General features: G+C 50.1%; 1 protein-coding gene across 7 annotated transcripts in view; it reads left to right on the top strand.

The window, feature by feature from the left end:
• Positions 1 to 12,111, top strand: part of DAAM2 (dishevelled associated activator of morphogenesis 2) — a 111,217-nt gene that overhangs the window by 54,219 nt on the left and 44,887 nt on the right. For 6 of the 7 annotated variants that reach the window (XM_029242920.1, XM_029242916.1, XM_029242917.1 and 3 more), the window contains one exon: positions 11,064 to 11,289. In XM_029242920.1, the coding sequence (XP_029098753.1) occupies positions 11,122 to 11,289 (168 nt within the window). In that variant the 5' untranslated portion in view covers positions 11,064 to 11,121. Of the gene's footprint in view, positions 1 to 1,923; positions 2,970 to 11,063; positions 11,290 to 12,111 lie in introns of those variants that run through there. The other variant, XM_029242921.1, reaches the window with a different exon arrangement.

The following is a 12,111-nucleotide window of genomic DNA, read 5'->3' as shown; positions in this document are numbered from 1 at the left end:
TGTCGTCCCCTACTCTTCCCACCCTGGAGAGCTGGAAAGTGCCTGTGGTCCAGGATTCACGTCCAGCCAGGCCCTGACACACACGCAGGGCCTTTTCTGGTGTGAGTGCAGGACGCAGAGTGGGAGTAGCAGGTCTGTAACGATGGCACTGCACCTGGGGAAGACACAGCCCAGGGTCCAGAGTGTGACCAGGTGCACAGGCCCAGCGAGGGTCCCAGGGCCGGCTTGCCTTGACGGGACCTCGAGGTCCCACCTTCATGAGTGACAGAATGCCTTTGTCTGGGACCCCAGGAGGAGTGGGCAGTAGGGAGCTTCTCCCAGGCCCCGGGTTGCCTAGAATGGTGTGAGTTCTTGGCACACTGGGCGCTCTGGTGGGAGACCTGGCAGGATGGCCCAGGAGGAAGCTGTGGGTAGTTTTCCCTGCAGCTCTTCAATAGAGCAGCCCCATTGGTGTGGGCCAGGGGAGGGGCTCGGCTTCCCGGAAGCAGAAGGGGGTGAGGATGGGTTGTCACGTGTTGGGTGGTTTCCCTTTGGCCGGGAGCCCCGGGCCTCTGGCTCTAATGGGTAGCAGAGACTTGGGTGTTGAAATTCCTTCATCCCTTTTACTTCACAGCTGTGGCCCAAAGAGCTCCCCACAGCTCCCTCCCCTTCTCAGCCCAAGCCCTTGCTTTCTGTGCCCAGTCTGTGTGTTGCCAAAGCCCCCTCGTGCAGTCACACACGTGTGGGCACGCACGCCCCTCCGTGACATCCCCGGCATCTGTTCCCTCCTCTCCTCTTTGGCAGCTCAGGGCCTCATTAACTCTGAATCAAACAGAACTGCTTCCAGACTCTTCCCCCTCTCCCATCTCTCCTGTAATCCACCCTGATATGGTGCCACCAGAATTGTTCGTCCAAATCCCAGCTCGGATCACGCCTCACGGGCTCTCCTTTACTATAAGCCAATCAACGAATCAGCCAATAAACCAACCATCCTATAGCTGCTTCCTCCTCCCCCTCCCCCTCGGCCTGCCATTCAAAGCCTGCCTTTATCTGGTCCCCAGCTTGTGTTCCACTGCACCTCTTTGAGCCCTGCGTCCCAGCCTGGCAAAGCGACTTCCTTTGGCCCCTCACTCACCTGGATGCCGCGTCCTCACTCTCGCACGCCTTTGTCGTGAATGGGTTTCTTGGACCCTCCCACTGGCATGTGCTGACCTCTCTCCTCTGAGACCTAGCTACAATGCCACTTCCTCTGGTGAATGTTCCAGACCACCCCGGCCAGAAGCCACTCTCCCCTCCTTGCAGTCCCAGAGCCTGGAACTCCCTCCCTCCTTCTCTCCCTTGCATCCTGGTGGTTTCTACACGTGCCTCCCCAATAATACTGTAAACCCGGTTGAGGATGGGATTTGATGTTTGGCTCATCTAAAGCACCCAGAAAATTGCTTTGTGAATGGCAGTCACCCAGGGAATGAATGGATGGATGAATGAACGAGTGAGTGAATGAATGAACGAATGCATGCTTGACCATGGCCTTGGAGAGCTACTACCTGCTTGTTTTCTGTCCTGGTGAGACACAGAAATCTGTTCTCTTTATCATTTCTCAAAATGAGAAAACCAGTTGGAAAATCCACAACTTCCACACTCACCCCCAAGTCAGAGAAATGTCACTTTGGGGACTTTTTCAGTTTCACTTTACCAGCAAGACGCCCCTTTCTCTCCTTCACCCACCCTGCAGCGGGGATCCTGAGGCTACAAGAGTTTACTTTTACTTTCTTGCCTTTCCCAGAGCAGAGGGGAAACCATAATTTAGGCGGCTGCTAAAAATAGCTCCCCAGTCCTGGAAAGAGAGCTTGCTTATTTTTGAAAGTGTTCCCCGCCCCCTCCCCAGCCCTGCCCGAGGCTCACAATACAAGTCAGATTGTTCTGAGTTCTGTCCTGAGAAGGACAGGGAAGTCACGACTGGGCCCTGTCCACCACGTGGCCGAGCGCTGTCTAGGAGTGCTCACAATCTCCATTTTTTTGTCCTAGTAAGAGGTGGATCTCATTCCCAGCAGCCTCTTAGACAGCACCCAGTGGGGACAGTATGGTAGACATGGGGTCTGGAGACCTGGTTTGAGTCCTAGGCTCACACTTTGCATCTTTCTGAGTCCCAAATTTCCCCACCTGTAAAGGAGGGGAGCAGGGCGGTGATCGCGTTTACCCTACAGGAGTGTGGTAAACGTTTGAGATAAACCTTGAACATGGTAGATGTTCAAAAACTGATCATTATAACTTTATTATGATCAGAGTCACTGGATTTAAAGCGGGGCACTCCTGTTTTAATGGGTAAGACAGGATTCGTGGTGAGCTCGTATGCTATACTAAGTTGAAACATATGAAATTGATGGTTTTGTAGATTGAAAAGAATTGAACACTGTCAGCTACATATGATTCAACCTAATAACATAGGGATCAGTAAACTTTCTGTAAAGGGCTAGGGGGGAGATATTTTTGGCTTTGTGGGCCCTAGGGTCTCTGTTGCATGAAGCGGTCGTAGACGATGAATAGGTGGTGTAGCTGTGTTTCAATCAGACTGTATTTACAAACACAGGCTGTGGGCTGGATTTGACCCCTGTGATATTTGCCAACCCCTGTAATAATATGTAAGACTCATTCACATAGAGAACCTTTCTGTAATACATACAGCCAACATTTTCAGGTTTTTTCATAATTATAACAGTGGCTTATCTATATAGCTATTAATAGTGTTTACTATTACTAGGCACTGTTCTAGGTACTTTACAAATATTAACTAATTTAATGCTTATGACAACCCTATGAAGTAAGTACTATTATTATTTCCCCATTTTACAGATGAGGAAACCGAGGCTCAGAGAGGCTAAGTAACTTATCTGAAGTCACATAGAGCTCATGGCAGCTGGACAGAACCCCACCAAGTCTGTGGGGTAGAGTTGGATGTTGGCAATTCGGGCAGCTTCAGGGTGGAAGCAGGGGTAAGCTTGTGAGGGGTCCCAAGCCTGTTTGCTGTCCACAGAGCATGAGGGGGAGGGTCTTCAGAGGCTTGAAGTGGGAGCAGGCGTGGTGTAGCTGGGTGGTGGAGGGATGGGTAGGCAGAAGGCTCCGGAAGTATGGCCTGGGATGGAAAAAATATAGACGCTTGGGAAACCGGGTCCCGGATAAGGTGGGCCTGGGGCCATTTCCCAGGTGACGCCCAGTGGCACATGAAGGGCCAGCATGTAGGGAGGAATCTCCTGCCTGGGGAACTGGATATGGTTTACATTTCTTATGTTTCGTGCAGCATCTCTGGGCCCCATTCCCAGACCCGGACCCCGGGGGGACCTGGTCGGGAGAAGAGGGCAAAGGAGCAGGCTCCCCAGGGTGCCTGAGCTCTGCCGTCAAGTCAAGGTCCTTGGATACCCTGTTGATTCCCTTTGCATACTAGTGTAGCCACAGATTAACAGGATGCTGGCCTCACGCAGTCTGTGCTGTTTCTCTCTCCGAGCCTTTGCTTATGCTGTTGCCTTGCCTGGAATGCCTTTTCCCACCCCTTGCACCCTTCCTTAATTCTCTTATCTCTTTCAAGACTAGGGGGCACGGGTTCGATCCCTGGTCAGGGAACTAAGTTCCCACAAGCTGCGGCCAAAAGAAGAAGAAAAAAAAAATTCCCTGGCAGTCCAGTGGTTAGCACTCCGTGCTCTCACTGCCGAGGACCTGGGTTCAATCCCTGGTCAGGGAACTAAGATCCCACAAGCCATGCGGCGCAGCCAAAAAAAAAACAAAAACAAACCCCTCTTCAATATCACCTCCTCCTGGAAGCTTTCCCTGACTTCTTTTTTACCCCCCAGGCTGGTCCAGGTCCCCTTTCTCAGGCTCTCTCACCCCATCCTTCTGGATTGTCACTGCCTTGACTCCCTCAGCTCCCCCGCTAGAAGGGGACGTGCTCAAGGAAAGGGACCAGGCCTTGTCTACTCCTGCGTCCTCACCACCCAGGTCAGTGTCCAGCACACGGTCTAGAAACTGGTTAAAAGCCTGTATGTTCAAGGGTGACACCGCGGTCCTCAGAACCCAGCCCCTCACCCACAGGATGTGGTTGTTGGGCAAGCTGCCTGATCTTTGGGAGGCTTAAGGATCAGTAAGAAGGGATAGTCATGCTATTGGAGGGTTGGGGGCAATAAATGAGATAAAACACAAAACTGTCAGCTCAGGGCCTGGCTGCTAGTTGGCACTTGAGAAGTGGCCAAGGAGAGATGCAGCAGCATATCCTTGCCCTGTTACCCCCACGTATGGAGCTCAGGAGAGGGGATAGAAAAAGGCAACTTGAACATCCCGAAGTCACAGCATCAATCCCAAGAGCTAAAGGAAGGGTTTATGAGTCAGCTTTGGTTCTGGGCCAAAAGCACTGAACTTGGAGTCAGAATATTTCGTTGCAGTTCCAGCTGTGTCCCTTAGCTGCTGGGTGTCGTTGGTAAGCCATGTGACAGCTGCTGAAGCCTCAATCTCAACATCTGTAAGGGGGATAATAGTAATAACCACCTCACAGGGTCACTGTGAAGCTGAAATGAGATTGTGGAACCGTGAAAACACCTGGCCCAGCCCATAGGAAATGCTCGATCATAAATTATTGAGTCTGGATCTAAAGAACACTTGAGAAAGCTCTGAGCAGGTCTCAGATCAGGTATTCCTTGGACACATGCCCTATGGCTTAGTGTTTTGTAGCTTTAGAGTCAAACAGTCATGTGTTTGAATCCTAGCTATGCCATCACTAGCTGTGTGTCTTTAGGCAAGTTACTTAACTTCTCTGAACCACAGGATTTTGTTTTTGTTTTTTTCTTTAAATCACTTCTTTAAAACGGTGCCATCCATCTCACAGAATGAGAGGTAGCTATAGCCCAGTGTCTGGCAAATACCAAAGCCTCAAGTACTTACATTGTTCGGCTTTAACTTAAGACTTAGGAGTAAGCACTAATGATATGGGGATTTTGAAGCTTTAATTAATGTAAATAAAAACTGGTCTGTCGAGGAGCTGGGGCCAGGGTTTGGGGTTAAGGGTTAAGATCCTCATCTTTGCAAACCAAATGGGAGTTCTGGACTCAAGTAATAGGAAGTGCTTCCTGGCTTGGGGTGGAATGTGGGAGGAGTGCCCAGTGTAGGCTGAGGACAGCCCCTGAGGGGATCTTTGGGAAGGAGATTGAGCCAGGCAATGTGGACGGTTAGACCTGAAGGGGCCCTTGGAGGTCTTCAGTTGAACCCTGACACAGCATAGAGAGGTAACTGAGGCCCAGAGAGGATGACATTGTGGCCCCCGACCCACAGCTGCCTCGTGACTAGCCCTGTCCCCTGAGTTAAGGAGCTATGTTTTCTCCACAGTGTGGAAGGATGAGACCGTGATGAGGTAAAGTCTGGCCGGACCCAGAGGACTGGAGACCCCGGGAGAGTTACAGGAGGGCTTATTGGTGGTGACCGGATCGTTTGGCATCATGGGCCACTTGGTCTGGGTTTAGGGACTGATAGTCCTGGGAAGACCTTGTCCCCGTGGGAAGAATGGGGGAGGGGGCAGGCAGACAGGAAATGGAGGGCTTGGAGCTGTTGGTGTTGGGGAAGTTTCCATGGAGAGAAAGGTGGGTGGTGGTGGTGGGGGTGGGATCAATTTCTCAGGCCCAAGTTCAAGTCCACTGGCTTTTGTTTTATTGTTGCTTCCTGTTTTTCCATGTTGCGTCTCAATTCTCCTTTGATGGGGAGACCCTCCATGGCTCCTCTTTGTAAAAGGATTTTGCAGAAATGAATCTCTCTGACCACCTCCACAGTTCCACTCCCTGCCCAGGGTCAGTGACAGGGGTTTACTTTTCCAACTAGAGGTAGCTCAGAGTCTGAGGAAAAGCCCTGATCCTCTGGTTCAGACGTCCCAGTTACCAAAGACAAAGATGGGTGGCTTCTTAAATCTGGCTGAGCAAGTTCTTACAATGCCAGGCCTTGGTGGCCCCGTCTGTGCCTGGAGAAGGGCTCACGATTCAGGCTCTGGGCAGGGCAAGTCTCACTTTGCCGGTGATCGTGATAATGAAGCCACAGCAGCAGTGCTGGCTTTCTTTATTGAACGCCTGTGGTGCTCCTGGCATTTTACTTACATTATATCGTTTATTCTTCACCAAAACCCAGTGAGGAAAATGCCATTGTTACCTTGGTGTCACAGATGAGGAACCTGGGGTTCTCAGAGGTTAAGACCTCCTGCTCAGGGTTACCCAGATGGGAAGGCAAAGCCAGGAGTCACATCCTAGTCCCTCTGACTTAAAAGCCTCTGCTGGAGTGAAGGGGGGTTAGAGCAGGGGTTAGAGCAGGAGAGAAATCGGGGCGGTGGGAGATGGAGATAGCTCCTCCCAGTGGAGGAGAAGCAGGCGGCCTTTGGAATCTCCATAACCCTCTCCTGGTCTACAGGGAACCTTGCTTATTGGAGCTATTTCTTTTTTTAAAAAAAAACATTTCTTTTTTTTTTTTTAATACTATTTTGTTTTTTATTTTTTGGCCATACCATGTGGCTCGCGGGATCTTAGTTCCCTAACCAGGGATCGAACCCGGGGCCTGGCAGTGAAAGTGCTGAGTCCTAACCACTGGACCACTGGGGAATTTCCCGGAGCTGTTTCTAAACTGAGCTGTAGAGTCCGGTCTTCTCTGGTGGGGGAAGGCTGCAGGGGGGGCTGGGGCAAGATGGGGACAAGGGGCATTAACATGGAAGGAGGAGCTCTGGTGAGGGTAGTGACCAGACCACAGTCTGAATGCTGGAGTCCTGGGTTTCAACCCCAGCTCTGTCCCCATAGCTGTGTGACCTCAGATAAGACGTTTCCTCCTTGGACCTCAATTTTCAGATCTCTACTGTGAAGCTAGATGCTTTCCAGCTGAGGGCCTGGGGTTTTAGCCTTGGATCTTCAGAAGGGGCCCCAAGAAAGGGAGGAAGGGACAGGCTTAAGAGGGGTTCCTGGGGAGGAGGGCATCCTCAGGAACATAAACACACTGAGGAGCTGTGAGCAGCCCACCCTTAAAAGGGCAAGTATGTGGTGCTCCCGGGGTGGGGTGCAGTTAGGGCCCTTCTCTGTGGGGATGGCACTTCCTGTTTGGAGGGTCTGTGTCTACTTCTTCCTTCTTCCCTCCTCCTGAGGCCACTCCACCTCATTTCTTGTACTCAGGGGAGACCTTAAAACTATGTAAAGACAGTTATGGCCTGGCACCAACCAATCAGAGCAGTCAGAGCTGTGAACAGCTAGTGTAAGTCTAACGGAGTAGGCCAGCTATATGCCAGCCCCCGGCCCCCGCCCTGACTGCCCTTGGTAAAGCCTGGCTCGGGGCTGAAGGCAAAGAAGGGCAAGGAGGGAGGGTGAGGGAGCGAGAAGTCGAGGAAGTGAAGGCAGAAGAGAGTTCACAGGTCCTCCCAGACGTCAGCCCATCCCGCCGCAGAGCCCCATCATGCCGTCCACCCAGCCTCACCACGCCTCAGGACCTGCCCTCCCATGCTTGTGCCCTCAACAAAGCAGTCTTGCCCGCCAGCTGCAGCTGCATTTTGGAGGCTGATGGAACCAAGGGGACCTTGTCTGGACTCTGCATCGTCATCCTAGACTGACGATGGGCAGAGGACCCAGGGGAGTCCACCCCATCTACCTACAGAATTAGTGCTTTACTGAGCCTGACAGCGGGATGCCAGGGTTTCGTCCCACCCTCTCTTTTTTTTTTTTTTTTTTTGCCCATTGGCTATCAAGTTCCCTGGAGAGCTTTAACGTCTCCCTTCCTCCCTGATTCCTCAGCCGCCAGCCTATTGCAGGCCTTTGTCAACCTAAACCAGGATTCTGCGCTTGTCTGCCGGCTGCTTCCTCTACCCGCAGCCTCCAGACTGTCGCCTTGTTCCATTCAAGGGTTCCTGATAGCTTAACTACTAGGAATCAGAGATTTCAATCAGTATTTCTGGACTGATTGATAAAGACCCCTCTTCTCCTTTTCCATGAGCACAGGTTGTTTGCCAATTGACCAAAAAATATTTACTGAGCACCCACTAAGCACAAGGCATTTTATTAGCCATAAAGGGGGGAGATGTCGAAGAAGCAGGAGGCATGGCCCCTGCCCTCAAGGAGCCTTCACTGTAGCTGTGGAGAGGCAATATGTAAACCCAGAAAAGATGACCAGTAATACAAGGCAACCTTGGATAGTGTGTTATGTTGGGTATTCCTGGGTCTATTAAAAAAGTCTTGTTTTTAATTGAAGTACAGTTGATTTACAATGTGCTGTTAGTTTCAGGTGTACAGCAAAGTGATTCAGTTACACATACATAAATAGCTATTTTTTTTCAGATTCTTTTCCCTTATAGGTTATTACAAAATGTTGTGTATAGTTCCCTGTGCTCTACAGTCTGTCCTTGTTGGTTATCTATTTTATATATAGTAGTGTGTATATGTTAATCCCAAACTCCTAATTTAATAGATAGATAGATAAAGGGAAGGAAGGATCAATCCCTTTGCATGAATAACCTGAGGTTTGTATATATTGTAGAAAAGATGTGTAATTCTTGGATTGTATAGGGCAATATTTCTTAAAATATCTTTGGTAGAAAATAATTCTGTAGAAAATGTTTTGAAAGTTCTGTGTTCAGATACATTTAATAAATGCTAGCAAACATTTTTTTAAAAATATCACAAAGTTTATAAAGAAAGAAAAAGTGGAGCCAGTAAAAAAACTCTTGAGTGATGATTAAAATGCATCATGTCTTATAGGAGAGGCCAGCTCAGACGGCTAATTTATTAGCTAGATTGTTAGGGCTTAGGAAATAAAGCAGTGTTCTCCTTGAGTAACCTTGGGTTCACTAGGAACAAGTTACGCCACATTTATCTTTTTTTTGTTAAGGTTCTAGAACTTGGTTCAAGGGAATGCCTTGGATTTGGCGTTTTTGGAGGTGCACAAGGACTTAGGAAACAGTCTCCTGGGGTGTCTTTAGGAAATGAGGGCTAGGGCTTCCCTGGTGGCGCAGTGGTTGAGAGTCCACCTGCCGATGCAGGGGACATGGGTTTGTGCCCCAGTCTGGGAGGATCCCACGTGCCGCGGAGCGGCTGGGCCCATGAGCCATGGCCGCTGAGCCTGCACGTCCGGAGCCTGTGCTCCGTAACGGGAGAGGCCACAACAGTGAGAGGCCTGCATACCGCAAAAAAAAAAAAAAAAAAAAAAAAGAAATGAGGGCTAGATAAACACATGGGTTCATGGGTTCAGAGCTGGTTGAAGGACTATCCCCTGAGACTGTTAATGACTACTTCTTTGGCATTCCCAGACAAAGTAGCTACGTCATCTGGGCCTGTTGCTATCCTTGCTGTGGTCAACATTTTTAGCAACAGTGTAAGTACAGACCATGGAGACATTTTGATCATTCTGTTAATGACCCAAATCTAGGAGAAACAGCTAAGAATCATGATTCAAAAATACCTTGACCCCTTTGGGTGTATTACCTCAAAGCACTGAAAGCAGGGACATGGAAAGATAGCTGTACACATTCATAGCAGCGTCATTCACAATAGCCAAAAGGAGATAGCAACCCAAGTGTCTGTCAAGAGATGAGTGGATAAGCCAAGTGTGGTATATGCATACAGTGGAATATTATTCAGCCTTAAAAAGACGGGATATTCTGCTACAACAAGTATGAACCTTGAGGACATGATGCCAAGTGAAATACGCCAGGATAAATGCTGTAGGATTCTACTCACAGGAGGTACTTAGAGTAGACAAATTCACAGGGACGGAAAGTAGAATGGTGGTTGCCAGGGGCTGGGGGGAGAGGGAAATGGGAAATTATTGTTTAGTGAATACAGAGTTTCTGTTTTACAAGATGGAAAAAAGTTCGGGAAGTGGATGGTGGTGATGGTTACACAGCAATGTGAACGTATTTAGTGCCACTGAACTGCACACATACAAATGGTAAAATGGTAAATTTTATGTTCTATGTATTTTGCCACAATTAAAAAAAATCTTGACCCTAAACCTGTGATGTAATATTCAATAAGGATGAAGGCAGAATCTTATTTATATTCAAAAAATTAGGATATATTAGTATGAGGAGAATATGGCTGGGCAGCAGGGTGGTGGATAAGCAATGGTCTCTCTAGTGAACCCGCCCAGATCTGAAACCATGTTTAGGAACCATTGGTCAGGGGTCATTTGGCCCTTTCAGGAAGCCCATGTGCAGATAATTGGGCTTAACCTACCTGGTAGCTGTGTGACATCAATGACTAGGGCCAGCGTTCAGCCTCATGCTGGTCACCATAGAACTAGGCTCTCCCAGTGGCAAAGACTTAACCCTTTCTGTTCCAACAACCACCCAACTGTTGGGTGGCCCTCAGTTCTGATCTCTGGCCACAGTGATGTCCTCTGTTCTTGGTCGGTATGGAAAGCAGATTTGACCAGATTCCCTTCACTCTTGGCTGAACACCGTTCCAATGATCAGCCCCATTTCCTTACTGAGGGTTCACTCTAATGGCTCCCCCAGCTCACCCCTCCTTCTGGATGGGTGGGTGAACCCACGCCCTGTTGATATTTCACATCCATCCAAACATGCCTGGCTGCAACAGACTGGGCAGAAAGCTGTGCCAGCCTTCCATCCTCTGCTCCCATGGAGGCCCCCACTCCAGGAGCCATGCCATGTGATTAGCTCGGTGTCTCCCCTGCCAGCCGACATCAGCCCTTCTCTCCCCATTGGATGACGCCTTTAAAGCGGGTATCCCCAGACTCTGGAGTGAATCAAGTGAGTAAGGGATCCCTGCTGGAAACTGGACTGCAGGGGACCAGAGGACAGGGAACAGGGTTCCCATCTGTACAGTCAGAGAGAGGGTAGGCTGAGTGCCAGCTCTGACCTCCTGGAAGTCACGTTCTGTGACGACAGCCCTCCTGTCTTCTCTAGGGGCACAGAGGGAGAATCTGAAAGTGTTCATGGCTGTGGGAGAAGGAAGGGGCTTGGCTGTTGGGTTGAAGGCTCCTGACAGTTGGGCAACGAAGTCATGGTGGCAGAGTGGCCGCATCCCCGTCTACCTGGCCGCCGTGCCTGACCACTCTGTGCTTTCTGTTCTACCCAGATCACCATGAGGACCTAGGGCATCTGCCTGCGGACTGTCCCCCCAGCTGGAAGTGACCATGGCCCCCCGCAAGAGGAGCCGCCATGGCCTGGGCTTCCTGTGCTGCTTTGGAGGCAGCGACCTCCCTGAGATCAACCTCCGGGACAGCCACCCCCTGCAGTACATGGAGTTCTCCAGTCCCATCCCCAACCCAGAGGAGCTGAACGTCCGCTTTGCAGAGCTGGTGGTGAGTGAGGAGGTGGGAAGGGAGGGGGGTTGGCAATGGGGAGGGCCACGGCTAGAGCAGGCAGAGCCAGACAGAGGGCAAGGGCTCATGTGCCGGCATCTTCACCTCCTGAATCTCTGCTTGGGGCTGAGGTGAGCCCCGAGGACATTTCAGCTATGGGGGAGAAACAGAGTTACTCGCTGGGGTGGCCACCATGAAAGGTGGACCGCCATCATATCTCCACTGGATTTTAGACCTCGTGGGGTAGCAGCAGGCTCCCATGAGAGGAGCAGGTCCACGCCTTTGTGAAATCAGGCAGTGAGGGGCCTCAGAGAACATCAGAGCACTTGTCACCTTTTTCTCTTCTGCTCGCTGGAATTTCCCTGGGATCCTTTTATCTCGAGCACAGAAAGAAGAGACAGGGTGGAATTCTGTAGGCGGACACTGGGTACCTCAGAACAGGGGATGATTTTCTTCTTTTCATTGAAGTATAGTTGATTTACAATGTTGTGTTAATTTCTGCTATACAGCTAAGTGATTCAGTCATACATATGTGTACATTTTTTATATTCTTTTCCATTATGGTTTGTCATAGGATATTGAATATGGTTCTCTGTGCTCTACAGTAGGACCTTGTTTATCCGTTCTATACATAATAGCTTACATCTGCTCATCCCAACCTCCCACTCCATCCCTCCCCCAGCCGCCTCCCCCTTGGCAACCACAAGTCTCAGAACAGGGGATGATTAACCAGAAACAGGAAGGTAGAGATGCCTGTATCACACCTGGAACGTGGGTAGGGTCTGGGATGATGACATCCCATGTCTAGCCTGGGGAAGACAG

The sequence above is a fragment of the Monodon monoceros genome, unplaced genomic scaffold, assembly GCF_005190385.1.
Source record: "Monodon monoceros isolate NGI ecotype Baffin Bay Population unplaced genomic scaffold, NGI_Narwhal_1 Super_Scaffold_3, whole genome shotgun sequence".
In the NCBI taxonomy this organism is placed as follows: domain Eukaryota; kingdom Metazoa; phylum Chordata; class Mammalia; order Artiodactyla; family Monodontidae; genus Monodon; species Monodon monoceros.
Note: the sequence above shows the minus strand (reverse complement) of the source record. Positions and strands in the feature narration are given on the sequence as shown.